General features: G+C 32.1%; 1 protein-coding gene across 2 annotated transcripts; it reads right to left on the bottom strand.

Moving 5' to 3' along the window:
- Nucleotides 1-421: 421 nt before the first annotated feature.
- On the bottom strand, nucleotides 422-13,726 carry LOC111275393 (uncharacterized). Of its 2 annotated transcripts, XM_022860758.2 has the most exons (7): nucleotides 13,432-13,726; nucleotides 13,123-13,340; nucleotides 12,070-12,733; nucleotides 11,438-11,780; nucleotides 9,514-9,605; nucleotides 2,257-2,451; nucleotides 422-1,372 (listed from the first exon to the last, which is right to left on the bottom strand). In XM_022860758.2, exons 1-7 carry the CDS (start codon nucleotides 13,600-13,602, stop codon nucleotides 758-760), a joined length of 2,298 nt encoding a protein of 765 aa, XP_022716493.2. In that variant the 5' UTR covers nucleotides 13,603-13,726; the 3' UTR covers nucleotides 422-757. The 2 variants fall into 2 exon arrangements, with proteins under 2 accessions (XP_022716493.2, XP_089611967.1); XM_089755841.1 differs by lacking the exons at nucleotides 9,514-9,605; nucleotides 11,438-11,780 and having other exon boundaries at nucleotides 559-1,372; nucleotides 13,432-13,725.
- Nucleotides 13,727-16,454: the final 2,728 nt, after the last annotated feature.

Raw genomic sequence — 16,454 nt, 5'->3', positions numbered from 1 at the left:
TATCATGTTATATTTAAAATTATCAAGTGATGTGATCCATGATTGTTATTTATTATTTAGAAATCAAATAATAATAATAATAATAAAAATAAATTTAAATGTTGATTGAAGAAGAAAGAGAAAGCAAAGAGGGAACTGAACACTAGGAAATGTTAGTACAAAAAATAGTATATTTCTTTCTATACTTCAAATGGCACCAAGATTGGTACAATTTCTGGCAACACAAAAGCTCAGCCTGTCCAAGTTTACTAAACATCAGCCCCTTAATGTTCTATAAATGCAGCAACTATATTAACCAAAGATGGCAAAATATACTTCACTAAACATTGTATGGGTCTCTTTGCTTTCTTTTCTGATATTTCTCTCCCTAAAATTGGAAACAAAGCATATTCAAGGGGATTAGGCAGGGAGACTCCTATGATTTCGAGGAAAAATAAACAATTTCGTAGTTTAAAGATATACATGATGATATGTCTAGCTGAAGCCAAAGATGCCTTCAATTTTCTACACATTTACATATGTAATAATGTATACCCTTGTGGATGATGAGATAACATGTCAGAACCAAATATAGTTTTTTGTATTTGATGAACAGAAGTAGTTGAATGAGTTAACTAATATCCAAATAAAGCTCATCCATCCTCCAGTAATACTATTCTTTTTTCACGTTGACATTCAGGGCGTTTTAGGCAGAAAATGAATGAAAGTATCAAGAATACCTAGTGAATTTTAGCTGGTAGTTTCTGTTTCAGTTGTCTCAAGGTCCTCTCATCTTCTCAACAATATGCCTACTCTTTTCTTCAATGTGACGCCTCTTCTCTTCAAGTTTCTCTCCCATTTTCTTCCCCAAATCAAGCATCCTTGCCCTCCTCCCCATCTTCTTTGGCCTTGGATCATTCTCATCAACTACGTCACTCGGCCTTCCAAACTCTGTCAAAGCCCTAGATAATGACTGAGAGCCTGAAGTTTCCTCTCTATTCTGCTGGCTTGTGTCATGTGGTTCATCAGTTGTGAGAAGGGGAGTTCTTAGATCTTGCGATGACTTACTCCCGATAGAAGAAGAAATCACAGCGCTTGATGAGGGCATGGCTACAGACTCAATGATTGGTGGCTGAAAGGAATCCACCTTCGGCTTTAGATGCTTGCTTTCCTGATGAGAACTTGAGGATTTCCTACCATTTTCCTTTGCTTTTGAGTCACTTACTTGATGACTTAGAGCTTCACGCACAATGTTATTATCAGAAACTGCTTCTTGATTAAGCCATATAAATGGAGCAACTTTCCTTGGGACCCAATCATCTTTTTCTGCTAACATCCAAGGAATGCATGCACTTTCACGGTTTGGAAGCACCATAGTTTCCCTAATTGCAGCCTGCGCAAATGATGGAAGCATCAGCCAAAGCCTACTTGGCTGTTTTCTTTCATTGCATCAATAATCAGTCCAGCAATGAAAATTGTTACAAATAGCTCATTATATGATTTTTATAGCTTGGGGCAATGCCCAGAGATTGAAAGGCTTGTCTGTTGACAAATTTAATCATATGCACAATCAAGAACCATGACATCTTCAATCTCAAGATTCCAAAATGTCTATGTAAATAATAATAATAAAAAATGACCAGCGGTCCCAAAAGGATATAATGTGCAGCAAACACTCTAACAAATGGAAATGTGGTAAAACAAAATACTCCAAGATTTTCCTATTTATTGAACACAGTTTGTATCAGGGTAAAAGGAGAAAGAAAAAAGTTGGATAAAATTCAGTAAAAAGGTTTTAAAACTTTTCTTCTTTAAAACACTTGGGAACACGAGGTATATTAGTAAAGGCAGTGAGATCATAAGCCTTTCTTTTTTCTTGCTAAGGTAGGGGTGGTGGCGGAGGGAATTTTTATTATACTAATATATAATGTCAATTACTTAGTTTGGTATTACAAGTTAATTGGCACCAACTCAGTAAATAAAACTACAATAATAAATATAAAACTGGGGACACTTGTCTTTTCACCTTTTTTTTTTTTTTTGTTTCACATGCACTTGCAAAAAAAGGAAGAAAAATAACCACTTTTTTTAATCAATAATCACATAACTTCCTCTTCTCTTTCAAAACACTTTTTTTTTTTTCTTTTTTCCTCCAAAACACCTTTTTTACTCTTCCACATGGAAATTTTCGTTAAGCAATCTAAGGAATAAAATGAAATAATAAAAAATAGTTTCTTGTCAATCAATTTATCACCATGTAAGAAATGATATTCATACCTTAAACCGACTGATCAAGAAAAAAGCAAGGTGTCCACTAGTAATCTTTTGTTCCCCAACAGAAGACTCAAGGTCAAACTCTATATCAGGCATGGATGTGAAGCCAAACCATAACTGATCAGAAGGAGGTGGCTTTATAAATAACTGCAGTGTTCCTCGAAGGGATACAACCCTTATCGACAAAGACAAAGGCACCTCCATATTGAAATATCAATTAGTTCAACCACATAAAAGAAAAATTTATGGAATAAATTTTAATAGTGATACATTAATAATAATATACAGAACTCATTATAACATGATCAAACATCCATACAGCAGCAGTTTTCTGTTTACATACTTTACTAGTCATCCAAAAATCCATACCTGTGATTAAGTTAGTGTATGTATCAGCTAAGTTTGTTAAGTACATAAAGGCATGACAAATCAGCACATTAATAATATATGAACCATCCCGTTGGGATCAAGGGGCCGAATCAGAGGCCTCTACAACAACAAATGAATCATGTTATTACTCCAGAAAATGTCATTTGCTTGCTTCCTGATCTGCATGGTCCAAGTTTTTAAATTTGTCCACAAATTCAAGAATGTCCAATTGAAATATGAGTATTTGGTTAAGTTTGCTATCTTGTAATGGTTTACTCATCTTCTTTCTCTTATTTCATATGATTTTCTGCAGCTGACCAGTCAGCACCAGAACCTTAAATTACTACTATTGCAAGACATTAACCCTTCTTGTCGTTGATCAGAAACACTAGAATCACAAACTTCCACATCAAATCCCGCTATTGCCCTACAATTATAATTCACAGCAACATAAACTGCCCCATAATATTACATTTTTTTAACCATTCCCAAATCATAAATGCTGGTTTCCTACAAAATCAGCTGGAAATAATCATGGCGCCTGAAAGCTAATCCAAAAGCACATACACTAACTGCTGCCAGCAACATTTCAGCCGCCCTGTCCTCCAAATCCAGCAACATGTTTGATCCATCCAACAATATAACAATTACACATTCTATAATTGTATTCTTCTTATTACTGATATTTCTCAATCAAACTGAACTAACTATTTACTCCCTCTGTCAGAAAAAACTTGTCATATGTCAACTTTCTTTGGTAAAAGATTTTAAACTTTGACCCATTTTTATTTTTATATTTACAAATGATAAAAATATGCAATAAAATTCTAAAAACTTTGAATGATCTAGTTTTCAGATATATATTTTATAAATTTAATTAAAGTATTTAACATAATAGAGGTCAAAGTTGAAACAATTTGATCATCCCAAAGTCAACATGTGACAAACTTTTATGGGATAGAGGGAGTATTTGATTCCCTTTTCCCATTTCTAAACCAGATGATGTTCAACTAAACTACCTTATGGTTGTTTTATATCATTTCATGATCTCTTTTTTCCTTCCTGATAATTCAGAGTATCCTTTTAGGTCTTTGACGAATCTTGCTAAATCTTGTCATGTTGTATCATACTCTTTGAAAATTTGACATGTCGCCTTGTCCGTATCATGTAGTATTTGTGTCCAGTGTCCATGTCAATGCTTCCTAATATTACACTTAATTAACACATTTAACCTAGGAAATACAAATACAGACATGAGACATGGGTACGACATGATATGGATACAGTAACATTACAACTTTTGAAAAATTAGGACATGCAGAACAGTATACGACAACAAAATATAAATTTAATATATGTGTATAATTTAATTAAGTATTCATTAGAAAATATTTAAGATGGGTTTTATATTAATTTTTTATATAAATATAGACAATATGATTTAATCTCTCAAACATATAAAATATTGATTATAGCATTTTTATCATAAATTCTTAAGATACTTTTATCATCATGTAAATATAATTATTAATTGTGTTGGATATACTTTAAATTCATCTAGCCCAATTGTTTTATATGCTTGAAATTTTAACCCCATAAGTTCTAAAACCTTTCACCCAAAAGCCCATTTGAGCCCTATCTATATTAACTCATTTTCTATTCTTCTTCTCCAAAGCAGCAACGCTGCATCTCCTTCAACTCCATCTTCTTCAACAACAGTGGCATCTCCTTCAAATCCGTATTCTTCAGCAGCTGCTGCATCTCCTTCCATTCATTCTATCACATAATCTTCCATCCAGCTTTTCACCTCTAATTTGAATCTGAGCCATGTAGAACAACATCACTCAACCCAAAGGAAGATTGAATTGTTGTATTCTTTTCTACCTCTTTTCTTCTGTCTCTCCTTCAATTTTGGGACTTGACTGCTGTACCCACATTGTGTCTGAAATAACTAATTTATTTTTTTTAATGTTTTCGATGTATTGGGAAGTATAAAACTGTGAAAATCTAATCTTCATTATTACTTGATTAGTTGACTTTATCTATTTCAGTTAAGTCTCTTATTTTTAAAATAAGAAGTGATTTGGATAATTACAACAAATCTCTTAGATATTTTCCTATTATGTGTAGAGATTAAATTACTCATTTGATTAGCTGTTTTAATGCATAAAAATCTTGGGTTTTAAGGCTAAGAATATTCGATCTTTAGCCTATATATTTTTTATGCAATTCTAGCATTGTAATAAGAAAAATATAGAAGAATAAAATAGTATTATTTTAGAGATTTCTTCATGGTATAAGAGCATAATTTGAATTTCTGAAAATTTTCACTCGGAGTCCAACATGGCCAGCGAAAAGGAGAGCGTAGAGTCGGATATTACCTTTAACCTTGGAGCTAGTGTTTTTTAATCACTGCAAAACATTACCACTCCTATTCGAACAAGTTCTTTAGCACAAAAAGGTAATTTTCTAAGTGCCTTGAGTGTAAAACTAGAGAAATCAAATTCATGGATTGTGGATTTAGAAGCTTCAAACCTTATGATTGGAGATGCCTCTGTATTTAGTAAATACAACCCATGTCATGAAAACTTCACAGTTCAAATTGCTGATGGGTCACTTTCAAAAGTAACCAGTACAAGTTCTGTTATTATTTCCAAAGAGATAACACTTGATTCTATTCTATTTGTCCCAAATCTAAGTTGCAATGTTTATAAGCAAACTTACAAGAGATTTTAAGTGTTACTAAATTTCTTCCAAATATGTGTGAATTTCAGGATTTGGATTCGGAGAAGATGATTAGCAATGCTAAGATGTGTGCAGGACCATATATCCTAAGAGCTAATGATTTTGAAAGGCAATATCAAAAGAACTTTTGTGTTGCTTCATCCTTCAGTAATAATAAAGATAATACTATTATGTTGTGGCATTATCAGTTAGGTTATCCAAATTTTTTGTACCTCAAAAAGTTGTTTCCCTCATTATTCAATCAAAATCCTAACAACTTTCAGTGTGAAGTCTACCAACTATCCAAACATACTCGTACCACATATACTAATCAGCCCTACAAACCATCCCATCATTTTTCAATGATGCACAGTGACATTTGGGGTCCTTCCAGAGTAGATAATATTATTGGCTCCAGATGGTTTGTCACATTTATTGATGATCACACTATGGTGACTTGGGTACTCCTTATGAAGGAAAAATAAAAAATGGGCCAGTTATTCCAAAACTTTAACAATATGATCCAAACTCAATTCAAAACCAAATCCAAGTGTTAAGAACTGACAATGGGAGAGAATACTACAATTCAACTCTTGGATCATATCTAATGAAGCATGGTATAATTTATCAACGCTCATGTGTTGACACTCAACAGAGTGGGGTTGCTAAAAGAAAAAATCAACATTTGTTGGAAGTTGCAAGATCCCTCATGATGGATCCCTCATGATGGCTACCCATGTACCTAAGCATTTTTAAGGTGAGGCTGTTCTTATTGCTACATATCTTATAAACAGAATGCCTTCTCGAGTCTTGAAATTTCAAAGCCCTTACCAATCCCTTCTTAGTTCCTATCCTCACCTTCAAATCATCTTGTCTGTTCCCATTAAAGTGTTTCGATGCACTACATTTGTTCTTACCAACCAACAAAACCAAAGCAAATTAGATCCCAAATCCATCAAATGCATATTTCTCGGATACTCCCCAAATCAAAAAGGATATAGTGTTACTCACTAGTAACAAAGAAATTCTACCATTCCATTAATGTTACCTTTTTTGAAAATTAACCTTACTTTCCCAAAACTGCCATTCAGGGGGAGAATCCAATCATAGGAATATCAACTTTGGGTAGATTCTATTACCAGACCATCAAACACTTCCCAAACTCCCTTTCACGTCCAAAACATCAAACCAAATCCTCCAACTCCCTTTCAAGTCCAAAACATCTAACCAGATCCTCCAAGCCTGAAGACCACACAAGGGAAAACGAACAAAGAATTGATTGTCTATTCAAGAAGACAAAAAACTCAGAAGGATATAGGAGAATGTACACCTTCAACGCAAAACCAAGAATCTAAACCGATTCCAAAGATACTTGAAACCAACACAGGTAACACTCTTACTGAATCTGATTCAATTGAATCTTTGATGATATTGATCAACCGATTGCTCTAAGGAAAGGAGTGAGATCATGTACTCAACACCCAATTTGTAATGTGGTTTCTTATGAAGGTTTATCACCCAGTTATCAACCTTTGTTACCACACTAAACAATATGCAGATTCCCAATAATATTCATGAAGCACTCATGCAACCAAAATGAAAGATGGCTGTTTTGGAAGAAATCAAGGCCCTAGAAAAGAACAAAACATGGGAGATTTCATAATTACCCAAAGGGAAAAATCCAATTGGGTGCACATGGATTTTTTTAGTCAAGCACAATGAAAATGGAAGTATTAACAGATTCAAAGCTCGCCTCATTGCAAAAGGATTTACTCAATCTTATGGTGTTGACTATGAGGAAACATTTGCTCCAGTTGCTAAACTTAATTCAATATGGGTGTTATTATCATTGGCAGCAAATCTAGATTGGCCACTCCACCGACTAGATGTCAAAAATGCATTTCTTAATGGCGACCTAGAAGAAGAAGTTTACACGAAAATCCCTCTAGGATTCAAAAACCAGGATAATTCTGACAAGGTATGTAAGCTTCAAAAGTCTTTATATAGTCTCAAACAATCCCCATGTGCATGGTTTGATAGACTAACAAAAGTGGTAAAAAAGTATGGTTTTTCACAATGCCAGACCAATTATACCATGTTTGCCAAACATTCACCTGAAGGAAAAATAGCCACTCTTATTGTCTATGTGGATGACATTATTCTTACTGGAGACTATGTGGAAGAAATTAGCAACCTAAAAAACCTCCTAGCCAAAGAATTTGAAATCAAAGATTTAGGACACCTTAAATATTTTCTTGGCATGGAGGTAGCTCACTCAAGGAATGGCATATCTCTTTCACAACGTAAGTATGTCCTAGACTTACTAAAGGAAACTGGAATGCTTGGATGCAAACCTGTTGACACCGCTATGGACACAATGAATAAGGTAGGAATGGAAGAAGGAAGTCCACCAACAGAGAAGTCCACCAACAGATAAAGGCAGATATCAAAGACTTGTTGGGAAACTCATCTACCTTTCTCATACAAGACCAGATATCGGTTTTTCAGCTAGCATGGTAAGCAGATTCATGAACAACCTATTTGAGGAGCACTTGAGGGCTGTGTATCAAATCTTATAGTACCTAAAGAAGAGTCCTGACAAAAGGTTATTTTTTAAGAAGACATTAGGCAGAAATGTTGAAATTTACACTTCTACCGATTGGGCTGGATTCATTATCGACCGAAGCTCTACTACAGGATATTGTACTTATGTGTGGGGAAATTTGGTTACTTGGCGAAGCAAGAAGCAATCTGTGCTGGCTAGAAGTAGCGCAAAAGCTGAGTTTAGAGTTATGTCTAATGGCATATGTGAGGGAATTTGGCTTAAAAGGTTGCTAGAGGAGTTAAAGGTCTTTGCAGAAGAATCCATGAAGATATTCTGCAACAACAAAGCTGCCATAAGTATAGCAAAGAATCATGTTCATCATGATAAGACTAAACATGTGGAGATTGATCATCACTTCATCAAAGAGAGGATAGAGCAAGGAATTGTTGGATTAGTTTATACTCCCACATGCCTCCAAACTACAGACATACTCACTAAGGCTCTCTCTCGAAACAACTTCGAGAATCTGAAGTCTAGGTTGGACATGATTGACATCTACCACCCAGCTTGAGTGGGAGTGTGAAAATCTAATTTTCATTATTACTTGATTAGTTGACTTTATCTATTTTAGTTAAGTTTGTTATTTTTATAATAAGAAGTGATTTGGGTAATTACATCAAATCCATTACATATTTCCCTATTATGTGTAGAGAATAATTACTTATTTGATTAGTTGTTTTAATGCATGAAAATCTTGGGTTTTAAGGCTGAGAATATCCAACCTTTAGCCTATATATTTTTTATGCAATTCTAGCATTGTAATAAGAAATATATAGAAGAATAAAATAGTTTTATTCTAGAGATTTCTTCAAAAACACGTACGGCTATGTAGGGCATATCCATGTTGGACATAGATATGACACAAATATGTGGAAGGAATAGCCATGTCTATGCTTCATAACATGTATCTATAGTTTTCTAGGATATTCTAATACCAACCAGTTTAAGAGACATTTTGTGCAACAACTATAAAGTTTTTCAACTTGCAGGCTCCTAGACCACTCTATATTTGGTGGTAAAATAGTTTCAGTTTAAATTGATGTTAATGTAATTCTTCTGCAATTATAAAACTACCTTCATCAGTGGTGCTAGTTGGACCTTTTTATCACTGAATCACTTCTCTTATCACTTGTTATGGTGCATACATGAATTTCAACATTTTCATTTTTGTGGGATTCTTTTTATTAAAGTATCCTTTGCGAACAAACTAACATTCAAATGCCTTGCTCTATTTTCAATAAGATAGTATTAAATGCAGAAATGATAGTTACCTAATTCTACATTCAATTCAAAAGTAAAATAAGGGTTCCCTCTAGATCATCAAAAACCAAGTTGAAAGAATTTTCGATTGGCAGCTATAAAATCCCTATTCTTCAATTTGCAGGATCTTAAACTATCTAATTTTAGAGAAACTATAAAGAGGGGATGGGAGTGTTCAGTTTACATTAGCATTCAAAAGTTTCTTCTTTGATTACATAAATTTCATCATAACCCTTGAATGCCATTTTTATGAGTTCCTATAAGCAGAAACACCTATATGTATAAAGAGATTATACACAAACCTGGGAAACCTGTTTGGCTATGGAATTTAGAACAGATTTCCATCGAGACACATAACTTGTTGTCGATGTAGCTTTTGAGCCTTTCAGACCATCTGAAACCCGAAGAGAGTTAAATCAAAAGATACAATAGCATCATTTATGCTAGCCAGATTAACAGAAAGCAACAGAGAAGCAGAGGATCAATTTAGAATTATACTTAGTCGAACTAGGTGAAGCTACAGAAAGTGGTGCATTAGAAAGAGAAGCCCACATAGTAAAACTGTATCATCTTTGAATAAAGAAAACTGGAGGGAAACAAACTGAAATGTTTAAATCATTAGGGTTGGTAGAAAACTGATGAGTGGAAAGAGTGAAAAGAGGAGCGAAAATGTTAGTCATACATTCCTCTCCGAACCCACTTTTTAGATCTATAAAACATAGATAGATTAGAAGACAAAGAAAACTAACTAATACAATTTAGTTTAATTTTACAAATACATCCCTAAAGCTCATCAACAAAACAAGGTATAAAATTCTATTATTGTAAAATCGTCTCATTTCTCTCTTCAGGTACAATACAAACAATTAGAGCGAGATAATTTCCACTAAGAATCACTTCATTTCTCTCCTATTATTTCTTTCTTTAACTCTCTTTCCATGTCAGATAGGGAGATAGTGACTTAAGCCAAGTACCAACCATAAGTACTCCATAAGCATTATTTTAAATCAAACAAAATCAAAACCATGAGGTGCAATATAGCTTTAGACTGCGGTAATGGAACCATAAAGACAGACTTCGGAAAAAAAATCTCTGACAAAAAATGCAAAGAAGAATTTAGGGATTAACTTACATAAGATTTTATTTTGTTCATTGGTGGTATTTATGAGGCTTGATTTTATTTTGTTCCTTGGTTGTATTTATGACACTTAATTGTAGTATTTTATAGATCTAGGGTTATATTACATTAATATTACAGTTTAGTTTTGGTTTGCCTTATCCTACAGGGTTTTGTTTTTTAGTTAAGTTTGTTAATTTTCTATTTGGAATCTTAGTATCTTCTTTAAAGTCCAACTAGGAATAGGAGTTCTAGTTATTTAGCATTAGGGTGGGTGGAAGCCTATATAAATAGGACCTTTTCTTTTGGAAGATCGATTATTTTGAAGATTTTTTAAGCATTATTGCTATTTTGACTGTATGATGCAATCAACCTTAGGTGACTCCTAAGGAACCGCAGATGTGATGCTTAGGTTTCCTTTCTTATTGTTTGTGTGATGCAATCAAAGAACCCTAGATATGAAGCTTAAGAATTTTATCAATTTTTCCAGTTTTTCTTAAGAATTTCAAGAGTTAATACAATTACAAACACTAGCCTCCTACTCCCTACCCTCGAAGCTGTCCTATATCATTCTCATCTCAGCTTTGAATTGAGGCATAAATCTTTCTAGGGGAAAATTCCTCAAATCAATTAATTATGGCTAATTCCCCTATGCATAACTCTTTCATGGTTTACAGGATCTCAAATGACAAAGCTGACCACTAGGCTAATGTGGGAAACCTTAAACAAACAGATTTCAAGATATGTGTCATAAACAATTGGGAATAGGTATCTCATACACATACCACCTGCTTCTCTATGTAAAACCTCCTATACTCAGGGGCTTCATTTATGGTAAGACACCAACAGATGACAACACCAGGACAGAGATTTGGAGTCAGCAAGGCCTTCCATCCAGGAATTTCTTAAAGTTGTGATTTATAAGTTGCTACAGAGGGTGTTACTTTTGATCTTCACCAATGTGGTGCTTTGAACACAAATAGAAATCCACGTTTTTTGACAATTACTTCAGAATAAACAATTAACAAACCACATTTATGCATCACACAAATCTTTTGAGCCATGTTGATGGGTAAGTGCATAAAATTCAATATCATTATCATACTAACCAACTTTAGGGTTGACCTCATCCTCTTCAGGAAGATTCAAACGCTTTCCAAAATGCTCAAAGCCTTCAAGAAGGTCTGAAGACATATTCTCAACAGAATTTGATCCTGAATTTGTATCTACTATGCCTTCTTGAAAATCTAAGTCTTGAACTTCAAGTCTTGTCTCAACATCTAACAGAATTCCACCAGAATATTCAGCATCAACTTCGAATGCCCATACCTCATTCATGTCCGTGGCAAGAAGCCTCATTGCATGGATATAAGGTGGGAGATTCCCAATGTCTACATCAGTACAAATGACTTCACCTATGTAACTAGGGGTCCTCATATTGGACAATGTTCTCTGTTATATCAAATCATAAAATGATCAGAACTATCTTCAAATACTTTTTCGGAAGAACTCATTACATGAAAAAGTAGAATGCACAATGGCCATTGAGCATCTGAATCAAAACATTGATGCAGTAATAGTACATACAAGAGAAATGTAGTCTACATTGACAACCAAAATTTTGTAATAGTACACAGTAACTCACTAAATGCAACTAATGAACCAACAATAAACATGAAGAGGCAATACTATGCACAAAAAAATAGAAAAACACCAACTCTGATTTTGGTAACTGTCCAACCTGAATTCGTGTCTTAATGGAATTTTTCAACCCAGCATTGCCTTTGATATCAAAAAAGATTCGAGAAATTAACAAGTTCCAGCAGAGTGTTCCTTCATCGAAATTAAGCCTGTCTTGTTCAGAATCAGCATCAGAAGCAACAGAAGTACAGCTTTGACTTGCTGTTTGAGGAAAACCTTGTGGTAATGGACATGCCATATTTTCTTCAGTCAAACTGTTAGGCACCTTGTTAGTCACTGAATCTTGGAATGGATGTCGTTTCTCACAAGTTTTTCTCTCTTCACGGGCAGATTGATTTGTTAAAATTCCCTTATTTTCTATACCAGGCTTTAAAGCCTTTCTGGAAATCTTTTTCCATAATAATCTAACTTTCGATGAAGATCCGTCAAAGCTACTTCCCTTATCGATTGGCTCAGCACCAAAACCTAATGAGGGTTTCATAAATGATGGATATCCGGTATTTAAAGAAGCCAGGTAAGCTTGGAAGTCTACATTCAACTTGGTGAACCATTTCAGCTTTTCTTTGTCCTCACATGAAGCAAGACGAAGAGCGTTGCACCATGACTCCTTCTCCCAGGAAGTCTCGAGATAAAGGTAAATGATTTTACTTCCATTGTAGATCAGTGAAGTCTTGCTTTCCACTTTTATTGGAAATCTCTTGGCCCTGTCAAACCATTAATACAAGGCACAGGAATGAAGCAAAGCCAAATATTTTGAAGGTGCATAACTAGATAGACTGATTAAGTAATATCATATCATACAGGTATGGTATATGAAATGAGGTTCAGTAAGTTTTGAAAAGAATTCCATTTGAAACCTAATACTTGACCTTGCAACCTAAAGCAAAAGGATGGGATGGGATATTATGGATAGCCATGAAACCGAAAACCGACCAAATTAACTGACCAAACAGCTTTATTTAACCAGCAAATATGGAAACCAAACTGAATTCAGTCGGTTTCAGTTGGTCCAAGTAGGTTGAAATACTCCCTATGGAGGCCTTGAGATTGAAGTGCAAATACATGGACACTAATAAAGGGAAGGGCACATTACCATTTTCTTGAGGGTAAGTTAGTAGCGGAAACAGCCTCAATGACGCAGCCCTTGAGGGGGATAGTGGCGCGGGAAGCATCAGAATGGGTGGTCAAAATTAGCTTGTTGTCTTGGATTTTGGCATGTTTTCGAGCAGGATAAACGTCCAACGGCATGTCCTTCTTTCTCTTCTGCTCTCTGGCTGGAAGTTTTTCCGATTCAACAACCCAAACAATCCCCTAAGACAGGGTCATAGTTAAAATCTCAGCAAAGACAAAAAAAAAAAAAAAATCATAGCAAAGACAAGGGATGGGATGGGGGCATAGATACCTGCTTGTTATAAGCAAAATCGAGTCGAGGATTCTGGGCAGCTGCATGAGATTGAGAATCTCGTTTGATCTTCCGGTTCAATCGATTCAACACAAACAACAGTCCAACCATTTCCACACTCAAAACTGCTAAGACCCCAACAATCAACCCAACAACGAACACACTCAACATCCTATCCTATCCTTCTTTGATTTGATTCAACTCTTCTCTTCACACTATCTATCCTTCTTTGATTTGATTCAACTCTTCTACACTATTTATTCTTTCTTTCTTACGCGGTAACTGGTTTTAAGAATATAATAATAAAATAATAATAATAAAAAATAATTTTAAGAGGAATTTGCTTTTTTATTTCTTACTTTATTCTTATTTTCATTCTTAATTAAAGTACATAACAGACTTGACATAGACTTTTCAGGACAACATCAAGGCGTATCAAGATAAATTTTTATTCTTTTTTAATTTGACCTAACTTTATATTTATAATATTTAAATTTAATTTAATTTAATAATTTTTTATTTTTTATATTTAAATTTAATTCGATTTAATATTATATAAAATTATATTTAATCTGATTTAAAATTAATAAAATATTATTTTTAAATATAAAATATTTTTAATATAAATATAAAATTATATAAATATATATAATTAATTAATTAAAAATAATTATATATATATATCTTGAGTTGGGTCAAAATTAATTTTTCTAAATCTTGATTTTGATATTTTTTTTATTATTATTTGATATGACTCAAAATTTGATTTAAAAATAAAAAACAATTAATTTTAAGAGATTAGATTGAATTTAAATTTGCCGGAGACGAAATAAATTACCATCCTTACTTTTTATTATGGTCAATTAAGCAAAATAACATAATAAATATATAAAATAAAAGATAAAAATATGAGAATTTAAAATTTAAAATTAATTTTATTTTTAAAATTATCCATACATTCAATTAAAAAAGCTTCCCAACATTTTTATACTCAGATAACTTCTTTCTATCACCTTCTTTTTCACCATTTTTTTAATTTTTCACATTTTTTTTTATTTCACGTCATAATCTAAATATTATTATATAACTAAAAAATATAGCATTATGCGATGAGATCTAAAATTATATATTTAAAAATATATAATTTTTGTTATCATTAAAGAATATTCTTGATGCTTTTGTAATATTTTTAAATGTTTGATAAATGTGTATTTTTTTAATATAATCAGTAAATAAAAAAGTAATGATTATTATTAAATGATTTCACTATGTTTGGAATCAATTTTTTTATTTTAAAAAATATAAATAATTTCTTTATCTCACTATTCTCCATTATTTATATAATTTTTTTAATATTTTTCAAAAGCAATAACTTTTTTGTTGAATATATGACATAACGTGATAATAACAAGATTAAAAAATAAAAAATATTTAAACTTAGTATTTAATAAATTTGCTTCACTTGTTATTTTGTGAATGATGCAGATAGTATCGTAATTGTTTTTATTTTCAAACTTGTAAATTATTTAATAGTAAATTATAAAATCTGAAAAATTAAAATAAAATAAAAAATTTATTTTTAAATTTTACTATTCTTTTTTTGGATTAGTATTCATTCGTTATTATCCTAAATCATTTCTATATTTAAAAATGATTCTTTTGTTTTCTTAAATAATTTTATACATATTTAATTATTTATTTTTCTGCCTAATTAAATGTGTTTTTTAACGAGTTTTTTTCTATGCAAAGGTAATTTATAATTTTATTTTCAAAATTAAAATATTTTTAAATTTTATTTTTTTGTGTTTTTAATTTACTCTTGAACGCTTTATCCTATTACATATTTGGTTAAAAAGAAATTATACATCAAATTTTTTTTGAATTTTTAAATATTAATTTTAATGATACGTCAATTAATTTAAATTTTTTTTTTTTTTACTAGCATAACCTGGATGCTAGTGAAAATATGATATCACCCAACTCTTATCTCATTTGTCTTCCACAAAGAAAAATCTCTTGAATTTTGTTCTACAACTTCATTCTCCCTCCCCAAAATTCTTGATCCAACGGTTTTGCTTTTTTCTTTTTTTCCTAGATTTATATATTGCTTTCTTGATTCTCTCCCTAATGTGCAATTTTCTTTTTTTTTTTTTAATATAGAATGATTCTGATGAGAGTTTTTCTTCTTTTTCATTATCCAGCCTCCACATTTGATTATTACAAATGTTTTTTTTTATATAAAAAACATTTTGTAATAATCAAGACTAGCTTTTTGTGTTTTATTGAATACAAATTCAATAAAAAAACACAAATCAAAGTAGAAAGTGGCTAAGATTGAAAACGAAAGCTTTCACCTTGTTGTTGGAATCGAATTTTAATATGTTTTGCTCGTAACATTTTTGGTCTCTTAGTTAGAAAAAGCTGGTGAAATGTTATTGAAAGTAAGACGGTTTGAACCTATAGCCAAAAAACACGGGGTCAGGGTGAGTTCTTCGATATGCGCTCAATTGTGTTTTGCCTTTTAAGTATTTGAACTTCTTCCTTGCATTAAGTATGAAATAAAAGATAATATTTTAATTAAGATAATTGATAATTGATTAAAAATATAAGTAAAGTTCAATAAAAATTCACATCACATGAGTGATTGTGAGTTATATTTAATAATTTTAAACATACATAGATAGCATATAATAATTTTAGATAAATTGAAGGTAAAAAAAATAAAAAAAATTTAAAATCGACGGATTCTGACTCGATTCGATCTTTTATAATCGTTTTTTTTTTTTAATCGAGTATCGGATGGAGTCGGGTGGTATAAAAAAATTTGAAGTCGGATTTTAGGTAAACTCGACTCGATATACATAAAAAAATTATTTTTTTAATTATTTATTTATATATATATATATTTAATTTTATATTTATATTAAAAATAATATTTTATTAATTTCAGATCGATCTGATACGATTTAACATAATATCAAATCGAATCGAATTTAAATATAAAAATAATAAAAAATTTATCA

Source organism: Durio zibethinus, chromosome 26 (genome assembly GCF_047325235.1).
Source record: "Durio zibethinus cultivar Kanyao isolate XHJ-2024 chromosome 26, ASM4732523v1, whole genome shotgun sequence".
NCBI classification, from domain to species: Eukaryota; Viridiplantae; Streptophyta; class Magnoliopsida; order Malvales; family Malvaceae; genus Durio; species Durio zibethinus.
The sequence above is the reverse complement of the archived record's forward strand: the minus strand, read 5'-3'. Positions and strand labels throughout refer to the sequence as shown.

What these genes read in the sequence shown, in the direction of transcription:
- LOC111275393 (XM_022860758.2), bottom strand. Translation starts at nt 13,602, where the DNA reads ATGTTGAGTGTGTTCGTTGTTGGGTTGATTGTTGGGGTCTTAGCAGTT. An exon ending in TGAGGTCAACCCTAAAGTTG is followed by an intron (nt 9,606 to 11,437) that starts GTTAGTATGATA and finishes TTCGGGTTTCAG; the next exon opens with ATGGTCTGAAAGGCTCAAAA. An exon ending in TAGCCAAACAGGTTTCCCAG is followed by an intron (nt 2,452 to 9,513) that starts GTTTGTGTATAA and finishes TTCAATATGGAG; the next exon opens with GTGCCTTTGTCTTTGTCGAT.